This window comes from Zootoca vivipara, chromosome 9, assembly GCF_965207765.1.
Source record: "Zootoca vivipara chromosome 9, rZooViv2.hap1.1, whole genome shotgun sequence".
NCBI classification, from domain to species: domain Eukaryota; kingdom Metazoa; phylum Chordata; class Lepidosauria; order Squamata; family Lacertidae; genus Zootoca; species Zootoca vivipara.
The window spans coordinates 50,794,726-50,809,281 of NC_142592.1; the positions used below are offsets into that span (position 1 = coordinate 50,794,726).

At 45.0% G+C, this 14,556-nt stretch overlaps 1 protein-coding gene across 6 annotated transcripts in view; it reads right to left on the reverse strand.

Moving 5' to 3' along the window:
- The window catches only part of DENND2A (DENN domain containing 2A), a 70,944-nt gene that overhangs the window by 18,709 nt on the left and 37,679 nt on the right, over nucleotides 1-14,556 (reverse strand). For 2 of the 6 annotated variants that reach the window (XM_060279932.2, XM_088652238.1), the window contains exons 6-14: nucleotides 10,734-10,931; nucleotides 9,683-9,776; nucleotides 8,773-8,823; nucleotides 7,501-7,688; nucleotides 6,719-6,828; nucleotides 5,765-5,834; nucleotides 3,781-3,858; nucleotides 2,319-2,459; nucleotides 1,846-1,994 (exon numbers count right to left, since the gene is read on the reverse strand). In XM_060279932.2, the coding sequence (XP_060135915.2) occupies nucleotides 1,846-1,994; nucleotides 2,319-2,459; nucleotides 3,781-3,858; nucleotides 5,765-5,834; nucleotides 6,719-6,828; nucleotides 7,501-7,688; nucleotides 8,773-8,823; nucleotides 9,683-9,776; nucleotides 10,734-10,931 (1,079 nt within the window). Of the gene's footprint in view, nucleotides 1-1,845; nucleotides 1,995-2,318; nucleotides 2,460-3,780; nucleotides 3,859-5,764; nucleotides 5,835-6,718; nucleotides 6,829-7,491; nucleotides 7,689-8,772; nucleotides 8,824-9,682; nucleotides 9,780-10,733; nucleotides 10,932-14,556 lie in introns of all 6 variants that reach the window. The other 4 variants (XM_060279929.2, XM_035127977.3, XM_060279930.2 and 1 more) reach the window with 3 other exon arrangements.

Consider the following 14,556-nt stretch of genomic DNA (forward strand, 5'->3'; position numbering starts at 1 on the left):
AGAGGCCTAGGTGCCTCCCCCCCCCCCCAATTACTGGTAAATACCGTATTTGAAAGAGTCATGCCCCCATGTTGATGGGCTTTCTATGTGGGGCTTATCTGCCCCCCCCCGTATTTTATTAAGGATGGAAGAGGGAGGGAAGGAAGGAAGAAATAGAGAGAGGGATAACTCATATTTGTGGGTGCCTCTGGGTGACGCTGGAACTCTGTATGTACAGGAGCCTTGTAAGCAGCTTTCTCTCTGCTTGATTTACAGCAGGCACGTCCAACAGGTAGATTGTGATCTACCAGTAGATCACTGGATGTCTGTGGTAGATCACTGGTAGGTCACTGGCACCCCTAAAAAAAGCTCACCCAAAATTTTCCTCCTCCCTCAAAAAAATTGAACTATGACCTGAAGCCCTAAACAAAAATGGGCCTCCCTCCCTCCTAAAAGAAGCTCAACAAGTTTGACCTAAACCCCCCAAAACAGGGCTTCCCTTCCTTTAAAAAAAACTCAACAGCTTTGACCTGAACCCCCCAAAAGGGGGTAGATCACCCCCAGTTTTAAACTCTGAGTAGATCAGAGTCTCTTGGGAGGTGGCCACCCCTGATTTACAGTATACAGATGCAGGAGGAGGGGCAGACTGGAACACCAATGCTTTTTATAAACATCACTGTGTCTGTCAAAGCTACAGCCCCCCCTTTCTTATTCACTTCCTTTTAGCCTTGCAGAGCCACCTTAGTCAAATTGAATCCTCTGAGTCTGCACCCTCATTAAATCGCCAATAGAACTCTTAATGCTCCTGAATGCTCATTAACAAGTCCCACTTAAGAACAATAGGGTGAAATGGTCAGCTATCAAATCTTGCCTGGGGATATATGCTCCATTGTCTTAACTGCTTAACTACTGGTAGCCACTTTGCTTTATTTATTTGATGTGTTTTTGTTACTGCTGTGTCCCCCCCCCCCCCAGCAAGCGGAGACTTAGCTGCTCTTGCTAAAGCAAAGCCTTTTCCACTTCAGTTTTTGGAGGGGAAAAGTGCTGGTTATGGTCTGTAAAATACATTAATTTTTTTGCTTCTAGGGGGGGGGCAGCTGCCCCCTCCTGCCCCCCCTGCCTACGCCCATGCTTCAGCCTCTGATTCTAGACTTCTCTCTGCTACAGACTCTCCCAGCTCACTGCCCCTCCAGCTTCCAACACCTCCTCTTCCCAGTCTTCTGCAGACCACTCACTGTTTCCCTGCCTCTGAGCCACCTTCTCTGGGTGGTTCCCCAGCTGGTTCCTCCCACCATTCCTCTGCATCCAACCAGCCCATTACACCAGGCAAGCTATTGGCAGCATCACAGTTCAAGGACACATTCCTGACAAGCAAAGGCACTCAAAGAAAGGCACAGGGTAAAGGCTGATAAAAGGTGGGGCCTGGAGGGAGGGGGCCCCAGCTGGATCCCAAGCCTGAGGTTTCCCACCCCTGCAATGAGCACACTTAGTGGAGGTGGTGTGGAAATACCTGCTCGTACAGAAAGGCCACCTGAAATAAGGGAGCAGTGGCTGGTATTGGAGAGCAGTCAGCATGTGAACCCAGCTTGAGTTGGAGCCGACGGGAAGGAAATATGCACCCCGGAAATCTCAGCCGCAGAGGTATTGTTTTGCAGCTTCATTTCTCCCTCTTATGTCCAGAAAGATGGGAGCAAGCTGGCCCTCTTGATATCTAGGCCACATTGGAATATCGGGTTCAAGAATGGAGATGTGAGAATGAATGAATGAATGAATGAATGGGCATCAGAAAGGGGGAACCAAAGGAGAACAGATAGTAAATGTTCTATGCAATGTGAGGCACAGAAGCAAGCGGCAAAAACCTGTTACCTGAGTTTGTCTGCTATAAATATCACCCTTCTCTCTAGCAGCAGGGAAGCAAAGACTCTGCTTAAGTGCCGGATGCTGAGCGAGGAGAACAGGGACTCAAAGTCAACGTGCTCAAGCCTCGAGTCAAGTGGTCGGCGCAGCTCTATTACCTGAAAAAGATAAAGAAGGCAGCTAATGAAGAGAGAGTCTGTTTTGTGCATTAAAAGTCCCAGGTTCAACCCCCCAACATCTCCAGGTAGGGCTAGCAGTGTCCTCTCTCTGAAACACTGGAGGTCTGCTGCCAGTCAGTGCAAACCATACTGAGCTTGGTGGACCAATGGTCTGGCCTGGTATAAAGGCAGCTTCCTATGATGGCAAAAGTCTGGTGCCTAAAATCTCACCCGAGGTACTTAAGGAGCCACCTCTGCCTGTTAACATTGACTTCTCTTTGGACTGCCACTCTACTTGCTGCCTGGCTTTGGTTTTGAGCTTACTTCTGTCCCAGAGCCAGGTAGGAAGTTCTTGATGCAGATGGTTCGGCCCAGAGCTGGAAAAGGAGCCTCCATGACGCTTCTCATAAGGGGCTGTACCAAAGCAGGAGAAATCCCACGCCTTTTCTCAACCTCATCCAAGATCTAAAAAGGCAGAAAAGCTGGTAAGTAAAACAAATAATATCTTCTACAAAAGACATGTCTGTTTCATAAGTTTGTCCTCTCCTTTTGCTGAGTTCTCACTTCTCTTCCAGTTTTTCCTCTCTCTTTAGGATGCAACAAGACATTCTTTCTTCAAAAAAAAATCTAACTTTGGGAGATTCTAATCCAATGATTTCTTGTTTGGGTTTTTTTTTATAAAGAGGAATAGAGGGGAGAGGATTCATAACATATTTCAAGAGCTGTTTCTTAGATATACTTAAACCACAGAAAAGCTGGTGAATCTTAAGAACTTTGGAAAAAGTCCTTATTTCATACCTGCTAATAACTACAGCAAGGTTATCCACATAAGACTTAACAGACGTACAGTGGTACCTTGGTTCTCGAATGGCTTAGTTGTCGAACAACTTGGAACCCAAACGCTGCAAACCTGGAAGTAAGTGTTCCAGTTTGCAAACTTTTTGCAAAAGCCGAAGTGTTACACTTCGGATTTGAGTGCCACATTTCCTTTCTGAGTGCTACGCTGAAATCTGTCTGTGTTTGCTATTTATTTTAGGGTTTTGGGTTTTTTTTAAAGTCTGGAACGGATTAATCTATTTTGCATTACTTTCTATGGGAAAGCGTGCCTTGGTTTTGGAATGGACTTCTGGAATGGATTAAGTTTGAGAACCAAGGTACCACTGTACTTGTTTCTTTGCAAATCGAACTCCACATGTGTCAGGGATTGCTCTAGCAGTGAGCATTCCCTGACAATCGCAGAAGAGAGGCACCCTGGCTCAGGCAGCATCCTAGAGCCCTTACTGCAACCTCAGACAGGATATCAGGGGGAGGGATCAGGGGAAGTGTCCAGCGGGGAAATGCCTCGCCCTTTTAAGTTCATGCCTGACATAAGACATTCCAAGGTGCGCAGGCGCAAAGGGAGGAGGGCAGGAATCCCACGCTTACTATGCTGGGCGAGGAGCAGACGCCAGGCATTGGGAGAATCTTCGTCAGACTGATCAGACATGTATTCTTGATACTGAATCACATTGTAAATATCAGGCAAAATAAAAGCCTTAAAGACAGAATGACTGTGGTACTAGTTTCTCAGAAGTAGTCAAACAAGGACCGTGACAACATGCTAGCGTGCAGGACCACTGAGCTATCTAGAGAGATAACCCAGATGAATGTTCTTATGGAATCAGAACACAGGCAAGGGCAAGTCTCTATTCTCCACCCTGCTCTAAATGATGTCCCAGAAGCATAAACCATCACCCAGCGCCCCCTTTATGTATAGCCCACATCATCCATCTCCTTCTCCATCTACCTTAGAAAAGAGGTTGAAACATCCAAGACGGCTCACAATGCAGTAAACTTCAGGAAGTCGCTTCCCTTTCCCACTGGGCTTTCAAGAGAGACAGACAAAAGACACACCCACACAGGTGCACAGTAGTTAACAAGGAGAAACAAGTCGGTGTTCAGCACAGAAGGCAGCTTCCCCCAAACTAATTCCCCTTCCGAAAGCTTGAAAGTATGAAAGAAACATTATTCATGTTTTCTAGAAATCTCATTACTTCTCCAACTAAATGATACTGAATATTGAGAGTTCGTAGCATCTTGTGGTTACTTGGGCCTGGTTGCAAAAATGAAATTGTGGTACTGTGATGAAATACTGAAAGCTATAATAATAACAATAATAAACGTGTGAGATAAAGATATGAACAATTTGTTCTGGACAATTCCTTATCATCACCAACACTAGATTTATAGCACAGTATCAAGCAGCAGGAGCAATTGGTGATTTTGATACTTGTGCTGGAACATAGTGTGTCTAGTTTAACCTAAGATGGAACAATTATGATGGGTTGCATCCAACCAAGTTCTCCTCAAGAGCTGACTCACTGAATTTAATGGACCTAAATTAGTCATGTCTATTAGTGCCAATGGCTGTACTCAAGAGTATGACTAACAATGAATAGGACCCTGCGTTTAATTGGTTCAAGGAATCTGATGGCTTTGCTCATCCTCCCCCACCCCCCAATAATCCAAAATTAGGGTGCAATTCAAACTCTTTTTGCATCCGGTTTCACAGCAGCTCTGGGGGTGGGGAGAAGCTGTGATGTGATTGTGTCGGGCTGGATTGCAGCGGCAGCAGCGGCTGAAGGCTGGTACAGCAATCTGCTTCCTCCTCTTGCCTTCTAATCTGACTGGTGTGCATGGCAGGGACATGGGTGCGATTGTTGTCCTGCTGCTCCATTAAGGCCATTGGGCAGAGTCTGAGATGAGGATTGAACCTTGGAAGCTGATTCCAAGAAATAAAATAACATAAAGAACTTATATTCCATGCACCACTGATAAATCTGGGGAAATGGTTTGTTTTCTCAAAAAGGATTACACCCTAAAATATGTAGCAGATCAACTACATTTTAGATTAAAAAGGAGGCAGACTCCAGGTACATTTGGTGGTAGTGTAAACTCATAGAAAGTTTTTTTAAAAAACTATGGTAATTTTAATAAAGGATGTTACTGGGTGTAAACTTCTGTGTGATGCAGGAGGATTTGTCTTGAGAGCCATTGAAAATGCAGTCAGGGAAGTAACATTGGCTTGTTTCAATCTAAACACTGCCAAGTTTGTTTGGTTTGGATGCCATGATGAGCTGTGGCTAACCAAAAGTAGAAACAAGAGCTTCCCAACTCCCCTTGCTGCACCAGAAAAGGAGAGGACCGGGGGGGGGAATAAAGTAAAAAGGTAAATGACCCCTAGATGATTAAGTCCAGTCAAAGGCAACTATGGGGTGTGGCACTCGTCTCGCTTCAGGCTGAGGGAGCTGATGTTTGTCCACAGCTTTCCGGGTCATGTGGCTGGCATGACTAAACCGCTTCTGGCGCAACGGGACACCATGACAAAAGCCTGAGCGCACGGAAACGCGTTTACCTTCCCACCACAGTGGTACCTATTTATCTACTCACACTGGTGTGTTTTCAAATTGCTAGGTTTGAAGCTCATCCCGAGGTGGGGATTCGAACCGCCAACCTTCCAATCAGCAAGCCCAAGAGGCTCAGTGGTTTAGACCACACCACCACCTGTGTCCCTAGCGCTAGCCTGAGGGAAGGTGGGGCTTGTCCCCATCAAAATAAACTTTGGCCTATTTTTACATCCAAACACAGCCATTCTGCGGGCAGACTTGTTCAGTTACCTTTTTCACTTTGGAAAAGAGGTGAGTGTTGACAGCACAGAAGGGTTGCTACCTTTATTGATACCATGCTGTTTTTAGAAGGATTTCCTTTTTATTATTCTGAAAGATAGTTACCAGTAGCCTTCTGCAGTATCCGAACCTTCGACTGCCATCTTCACTAGTCAAGACAAATGAGAAAGTCTCACTGAAAGGACAGAGATATATAGATGATAAAAATGACTTCTGCCTTAACAAGGCTTTCTTTTACACATACTTTAGTAGGAGAGTTGGGAAACGTTTGGCCCTCCAGATGTCACCGAACTACAACTCCCATCATCCTTAGCCATGCTTGCTGGGGCTTATGGGAGTTATGGGAATTTCTGAAACTGCCCTTCAGAGTGCAAGAAGGGAGCTCTATGTTTGAATGCTAGGTCGGTAGAGGGAGTGTACTGTACTTGGATTATCTTGTCTTTCTTACAAGTTGGTTAGGGCAGCATAAACGGGACCCAGTTTATCTTCACAACAACCCTATGAAGTAGGTGAGGCTGAAAGATCAGGACTGGCTCATGGGCACCCAGCAATCTTCATGGATGAGTGGGGGGTTTTTGCCTGGATCTCCAACCCTGAAACTGTCTCCCTACAATGAGGAAATGATGGCTATCCAGAGGTTATTGGTCTCCATCGGCCAGCCAGCATGGCCAACAGCAAGGGATGATGGGAGTTGTAGTCCGGCGGCAACACCTAGAGGGACACAGGTTCCCCATCCCTGCTCTAACCGCTACACAACTCAGGGGATAAAGGTTCCAGATTGGCCATCTCTACCATGCCCACCTGCAAGCTTCCTAAAGGTCGGTCACTTGGTTGTGCTAGATTAGGAGGTCTTCTAACCTGAATCTGGGATAAGACAATTGCTTTGGTTTTCTCTCCTTGGCCTTACATAAAGTGAGCTCGCTTCTCCAGCTGGTTTCTTCTGTTTGAGCCTCACTGTTACCCACTGGGCAGGACTATTTTGGATGAGGGGAAGGTGCTATTGGGGGAGAGAGGGAGAGGGAGAGGGAGAGGGAGAGAGAAAATTATGATGCAACTTACCTGCTAAACTGGCAGACGGGTGTCCAGTCTTTAGCGTCAGGGAAGCAAAACTGAGGGATGGCTTTTAGCTGGTCCTCTGCTTCCCTCATGAATTTGAAGGAACGTTCAAGCTAGCGGGAAAAGAGAGATTAGGTTTCAGATTAGTGAAGAAGAGAGTGAAACAGCTTGAAGGACTGTCCTCTCTGCCCAGCTCTAAGATAAAACAAAGAGGTGATGGCAGAGACTGAGCTTCTGCCTGGACAGCTACTTGTCTAGCGTACCTGACCCTTCGTGTATTTTCCCCTCCAGCTGCCAACCAAAGCTTATGGATTCTTCCATGCAGTCAGCTTCAAAATGCATCAAGTTCTTTGGTGCCACAATTACCACACCATCAGAGGTAAGGCCTAATGCTAACATTTTAAAAGCCATACCTTCAGTTAGGGTGCTTGGTGATCTAAGAACAGAGGGACCTGCATTACACCAGGTAAGACTGCTGGTCCTCTGTGCCCAGTGCTGTTTTCTCTAAGGAGTACCAGCTTTCTAAAGGCCTCATTCAGAGGACTTTCCCATCACCTGCTACCTCTTTAACTGGAGACAAAGGATTGAAACAAGGACCCCTTACAGGCGAAGTATGTGTGGCTCTAACAGGATGATCCCCTCCTCGGATATTTCCAACCATATCTCTGAAGCAAGTCCTTCTCACCCCGGGGGGTGGGGTGGGGGAAACCCTTGTAGTTTCTCTGTCCAGCTACCATCTTGAGGTGGCAAAATTCTGCAACAGCACCTTCACTCACATGGCCCACCTTTAATGGAAACTGCTGGGTGACTTCAGGGACATACGGGGCACAAGCCTGCTTCTTGTGCAATGAGACCACTACGAAGTACTCAAAGAGTTGCCTTTCTTGGTACTCGATGAGATCCCGCTCCAAGGTTTGGTATCTGGGGGCTTGTTTCAGGCGAGACTTCACATGAACCAGGCGCTGGCTGTGAGCTATACAAAGACAGGCAAAGGAAGTCAGGTTTGTGTCACTTTTTTTGCATACTTAGTATTCCCATAATGCTTTGCAGTCCCCCACCCCACCCCTTTTCTCAATGTATTCTCCAAGATCTAAAGGGTTTGGTATTACTTCATGCTATGATGACAGAAAAATGTCCAAACTATGCCACAGAACTGTAAAGCGACATTATATGGAGGGCAAAGATGAAATGTAATATTAGAAGTCATTGTACCATGAACTTTGTGGTACAACGGGAGAGAGAGCAAAGTGACATACAGTCGGAGGAGTCAAAGCATGTCAGGAGTTGAGCATGTATATATTTAACTGCATAATTCAAGATCATTTTCTGAAAAGAAAAATATAAAAGGCTAGAAATATTTTCTGTGTTGGTTTAATGGTACCATTATTTTTTTTAAAAAAAATTGGTTGGATCCAAACTATGTTCATTGCAGTTAGTTGTTAATATTGCAATCAATGGGCCTTAATTACAACTTACTTTTCACATTGATTTCAGTGGGCCCCACATGCAAGTCACTTAGCCTGACTCAACCCATTAAGTTTACAAATTATTAAATAAAACAGGCATATTAAAACACCCCCACCCCAATGTGATTTTTCCCACACTCTGACCCTTTGGCAGCCCACCTCCCACTTCATTACATATGCGTGTGGACACAGGAAAAAAAAAGTCCAAATCCAAAATATTAATGTAGGACCTTATTTCCACCTTATCAAGGCTGTAAACCTGAATGCATGCACTCAGGAGGGAGTAGAAACCGGGGAACATTGTATGACTTATTTCTCAGTAGACTTGCACAGGGATGCACTACATATGAACTGCAAAGATAATGAGCTTCTCTGCAAACTGTGATTCTGGAGAGCAGCATCGGCTGTGTAGCTCTCAGAAAGCTAGGTAAATGGCATGTTCATTTTTACAGTATCTGAAAGTCTATGCAAGCACAGAAAGAAGTCCTGGTGCCTTTAGGGAAGGAAGAGTCTTGGGTGTAAATCATTCCTCAAACCCATAACTTCCATTTCAAAAATCTCTCTTTTGTTCACACTCCTCTGTTTTTTTACCTTTAAGCTTCTCTTCAGTGTCGCTGTCCGATTCGCTATTCTCATCTGTAACTAAGCAGGGAATAGAGAGGAAGAGAATAAAGATCTTCTACACTTTACAAACAAAAATAGCAATTGCCTCCTAAACCAAAATGCAAATGTCCTTCAAGACATTCATTTCCCTGAATTTTGTGGTGCAGCCCTCCAACCAAATAGTGCATACAAAACTGTGTAACATTAGGTTAAAGTGTGCAAAAAGATGCACATAGAGGTGAAAATAACGTACGGAAATGCACAGTAGGAGAAACAGCTTACAAAAAAGGGGGGTTATGCTAGGCAATAATTGCACGCAAAAATGTGTACGGTATATTGAGAAGGACTTCCTTAAAACAAATAAATAAAAAACTGCATGCAGAAAAGTGCGGACCTGAAGTTACGATTAGAAAACTGAGAAACTGAAGGTGTGTTTGAGTGTTTGCCGGAACAGGCATACACTCAAAGTATGGATTGGGGGGGGGGGCTGAGACACTCCCACAAGCCCTGACCCCAACAGCCTCACATGCATCACACCCCTTATTAGTTCCTGACCATCCCAGTGATGAGCGGAGGAGATTGCAGGGAGCTTCCACTTGCATTCACTTGAACACGCGCCAATGCCTTGAGAACTCACGCCCCTTGTTTATCCCCAATGTGCATGGCCACTTATGTGCAGGCTGCCCCCGTCCACAGATACAGAGCTGGCGGGCTCAGTGCATGAATGCACCTTGAGAAATAAGACAGATTTGTCCAGCCCTTTCAGCTATTTAATATTAGAAAGCGTGCTGGCGGTGGTGGTGAAGAAACAAGAACAAAACCACAATGAACCCCCAAACACAGTTCAAGCAAACACCCCAAAGCTTCTCTGTCCCTTCCCTGCAAACGTCCTCTTTACCTCTTCCTGAGCTGCTCTCTGTAGACTGTGACAACCTCTTGACTCGCTTCTTCCCTCTGCGCACTTCATAGATGGCATTGATTTTTAACACCAGCTGCTTAACGTAGAGAAGGCAAGTCAGCGTTTTCTCCATCCACAAGTCAAGATAACTGAAAATCCTTTTCCGTTCCTGCTTCTTTCCTCACACTTCTTTTCCTTTGGCCCTTTCTATCCTTTTGCGCCAAGTATTCTTTCTCTTGGTGAGAATCTTCCACAATTCTGTACAGTATTTATTTATTTTTAAAGTAGTGTGCAAGTTAAGCAAATCTTAGAAAAACATTTAACCCACAGAACTAATTTGTAACATACCTTTAATCTATAAATTTGGGGTGTGAAACTGACTCTCTCTGGTTTGGTGAAGGTTGGCTTGCCAGGTACATTTAACATGTATATTTTGCCTTCTTGCACATCCTATTTAATGCACATTTAACCTGTATAGCTAATCTGGAACGTGCTATTAGTTTGGAGGTATTTTTCTTCCAATTTAGACCTAAAGTAATGGATCAAGGGCCTTCTTTACACATCACAAACTTTGATTCTTACCTTAGGTCTGGTATGGGGAACTTGTGAATCTCCAGATGTTGCCTGAGAAGAATTCCCAACATCCTTGACCATTGGGGCTTGCTGTCTGGGGTTGATATGAATTGAAGCCCACCAACATCTGGAGAGCCACCTGTTTTCTACCTTCTGGCTTAGGTACATCAGTCATATATCCTTTTACGAGACTGGCTCAACCCAAAGTGGGGAGGGGGAACAGTAATCCACAATAAGTGGATATTTCAATAGCAGTCAACTTAAATTTACAACTTCATCTCACAATGATCCATAAAGTTTTTGGCCTGGCCCGTACGGAGGGAACAGAAATTAAAATTCCAAGCCCTTCAGCATATCCTGTGAAGATTGATGACATCATATCCATATGCTTATTCTCAGTCTTCACTATCTGCCTGCCCTTCCCCTAAAAAAAAAACAACAACAACTGAGAGAGAGAGAGAATATCTGTGGGGGTTACCTTAGGAATTTTTCTCCTCCTCTTGCCATTTTGAGTATCACCCAAGGAGAAGAAAGTATCGTCAGGGCTACTAGGGGTGGAAGGGGGACTGATTCTGGAAGGAGAACACGTCCCATCTCGGTTGGATTTCCGTATGTCTAATAACTTGAAACTCCGCCGTTCCGAATTCTGCCGAAAGAAGATGGGCTTGGAGAGCAGCTGCGGAGGTCAGACAGGAACAGAAAGGAAAAAAAAACAGGCAGCAACATTTAATTGGAGATGCTGTGTTTCTCCACGGCAAAAGTAACTCCCACCCCAAGTGGGCAAAGCAGAAACATTACAGTAGTTAGAATACTTCTTGGCAGTTTATCTCTGGCCTAATAAATTTCAGCAGTTACTTTGATTTTCACTGGAAGGCCCAGCAAGATAATAGGAGACACCCTGATTCTGCATCGTGACAAACTCACAGCGGAGTCTCTTCCTTATAAGAGAAATAACTCTTGTTGCTTGTGCAACTCAGGCTGGCAAGCTTTGTAGCAGCAGCAGCAACAAAAAAGCCAGCAAAACCAAGCAACCAAAGACATTTGTATGGGAGAATGAAAGAGCTACTGTACCACTTCGGACCAAAAGTAACACGGGCCAGTAGTCTGTCAGGCTGTGGCTGTTTAACAATTGCTTCAGAGAAAAGTTTAAGCAGCCCTAAAGTTGCATATTTAGGGATTGCTACATTCCCTAACCCTGTCATTTAGCGATTGATTCTACCCAGTAATAATAGAGTGGTCTGGCACCTGTTCGTGGGTCTTCTGATATTCAAGTCCTGGTTTCGACATGGGAAACCCAAATACGAAGCTTGGCTTAGCCATGAAACTTACTCAGCGACCATTGGAACTGTTGAAAGGTTGGTGTGAGCATAAATAAGCTCTCTGTGTACTGGTAACTGCTCCAGAAATTATTCCTTTCCATTCACAAAACCCCAAACCCTAAGGGAACAGTCAGCCTCATCTTAATCTGGGGAACAGCAGCAGGGAAGAATTATTATAAGCTGACAGCCAAACAGGAAAAAACCTCAATGAATGTGATGGGTACTTCGCTTGGTTTCTTTGTTAATGCAAAAAAGAAAGAAAGAAAAAAAGACTACTTTTTCAATATTTTGGGGAAATAGCAATACCTTTTTGCAATAACAAGATCGTTTTGCAATCCAACAGGTCCTTATAAGAGAAATAACTCTTGTTGCTTGTGCAACTCAGGCTGGCAAGCTTTGTAGCAGCAGCAGCAACAGAAAAGCCAGCAAAACCAAGCAACCAAAGACATTTGTATGGGAGAATGAAAGAGCTACTGTACCACTTCGGACCAAAAGTAACACGGCAGACTAAAGAAAGGCAGGTCTTTGAAAACATTTTGTATGGAATCATCTCTTCCCACTCCTTTGAGCCGCATATCCATATATGTAACAATTAATAGTACCAGTACTGCAATGCCTCTTTTTACAAGCTTGCAACAGAGATGGGCTCCCAATTTCTCAACACTTCTCCCTGCTGGTTGTGCCTTCAGCCTCCTATTCAGTGCAAGAGGATTCCCACCCCCCACCCCTTCTCTTAAAACACTTTGGAAAAGACTATGCGTGTCCGCTGCACTCTGTGCAGCACCTAGCACACTTTAGCAACATCAAACCATGTTGCAAGGCATCCGGTAACCCGCACCTCTCTATTTTGACTCATCCAGGGTCCAGTTTCTGATCATAGAATCATAGAATTGGAAGAGACCACAAGGGCCATCCAGTCCAACCCCCTGCCAAGCAGGAAACACCATCAAAGCATTCCTGACAGATGGCTGTCAAGCCTCTACTTAAAGACCTCCAAAGAAGGAGACTCCACCACACTCCTTGGCAGCAAATTCCACTGTCGAACAGCTCTTACTGTCAGGAAGTTCTTCCTAATGTTTAGGTAGAATCTTCTTTCTTGTAGTTTGAATCCATTGCTCTGTGTCCGTTTCTCTGGAGCAGCAGAAAACAACCTTTCTCCCTCCTCTATATGACAGCCTTTAATATATTTGAACATGGCTATCATATCACCCCTTAACCTTCTCTTCTCCAGGCTAAACATACCCAGCTCCCTAAGCCGTTCCTCATAAGGCATCGTTTCCAGGCCTTTGACCATTTTGGTTGCCCTCCTCTGGACACGTTCCAGCTTGTCAGTATCCTTCTTGAACTGTGGCGCCCAGAACTGGACACAGTACTCCAGGTGAGGTCTGACCAGAGCGGAATACAGTGGTACTATTACTTCCCTTGATCTAGATGCTATACTCCTATTGATGCAGCCCAGAATTGCATTGGCTTTTTTAGCTGCTGCATCACACTGCCAGTGATAATCTGACAGTGATCAGATCCATGTGCCTGGGGTCTGGAGCTCCTTGAGTTTATGACAGTGAGCTAGGTGCCATGGTCAGTTTCCTCAGCAGCCCACCCCCACCCCCACCCCAAGCCTGCAATTGGCAGTGAGTTGAAGAGTCTCTTCTCCAGACTTAACAAAACCAGAGACTGTGATTGTCAGCTCACTCCCAACAAGAAACAGAATGCCTCATGCAGCTAGGAAGGTCAGCATTTTCTTGTTCACCTCCTATATATCACCCACAGAACAGGTGGGAATGAGGACACATCCCAACACAGAGTTTGCACCCTAGATGACAAACTTATTGTGATGTGCTCCAAGACACTCCACCCAGGTGTGTCCTGTGTGCCCATATTTCCTAGACTCCCATAAAAGCCAGTGCAATGGCACAGCTGCAGCAGACCATGACTCTTGCTACTCAACAGTTCCAAGGGTAGCTCCCAAGTGCCCTTATGCTCTCTGTACCAATGGAAGGTTCCCCATATTTTTGCTCTACTGTTGGTCATTCATTTTATTACTTCACGGCAAAGGCGGCCAGGCTTCAGCTTTGTGAAATCTACTTTTGCTTTTGTTTTTATAAGAAGCCGGAGATACGCCAACCAGAGCCAGCAGCAAAAGACATGCACATCAAATTTGAAAATTATGAGCTCGGGAATTTACCCCGAGTCCCAGAAGTGACCTTTGCTCACAGTCCTTCCACACAAAAATGATTACTCTCCCTTTCAGTATTTCAGCATTATGAAGGATGGGGTAATTTGTGTCATTGCTTTGGTTAAACAATGAGGTTGCAGAAAGTCACACCCTGGGATCTGCCAGTAGAACCCAACTCACCTTCTGCCCACTCCTCTTTTAGGACCACTATTTTGCCAATAGTTAAAAAAGAGAAAGAAAACAACCACCACCAATAACAACCCAAGGCTGTTGGTGAGGCAGGGTACAAAAATTAAAGATGGTGTGTCACAGGAGTAAGAACTGAGACAGGAGTCGAATTAGAATGTGGAAATAGGCTGATACCCACTAAAAGGGGCAAAAAGGAGCAAGCACTCCACAGCTTTGTAACAAGCCTAGAGATCCCAGATCGATGCCAGGCAGCTTGTAGCCAAAGAGAAATGCCAACAGGTTAAAAATGGTGTGTGTGTGTGTGTGTGTGTGTGTGTGTGTGTGTGTGTGTGTCCCATTTTCCTAGCACCATTCCTTCCCAACCACATTAACACAGTCTCTTATATCAGGGGTGGCCAACTCCCAAGAGGTTGTGATCTACTTTTTTTTAGGGGAGCCAAAGTTGTTGAGTTTCTGTGGGGGGAGCTAGTGATCGACCAGTGATCTACCACAGATGTCCAGTGATCTACCGGTAGATCACAATCTACCTGTTGGCCACCCCTGTCTTATATGGTCTTGTAGTATTCTTGCATACCTTTGGCTATGGGCTGCTAAGGGCTGCCAATTCAACCCCACAG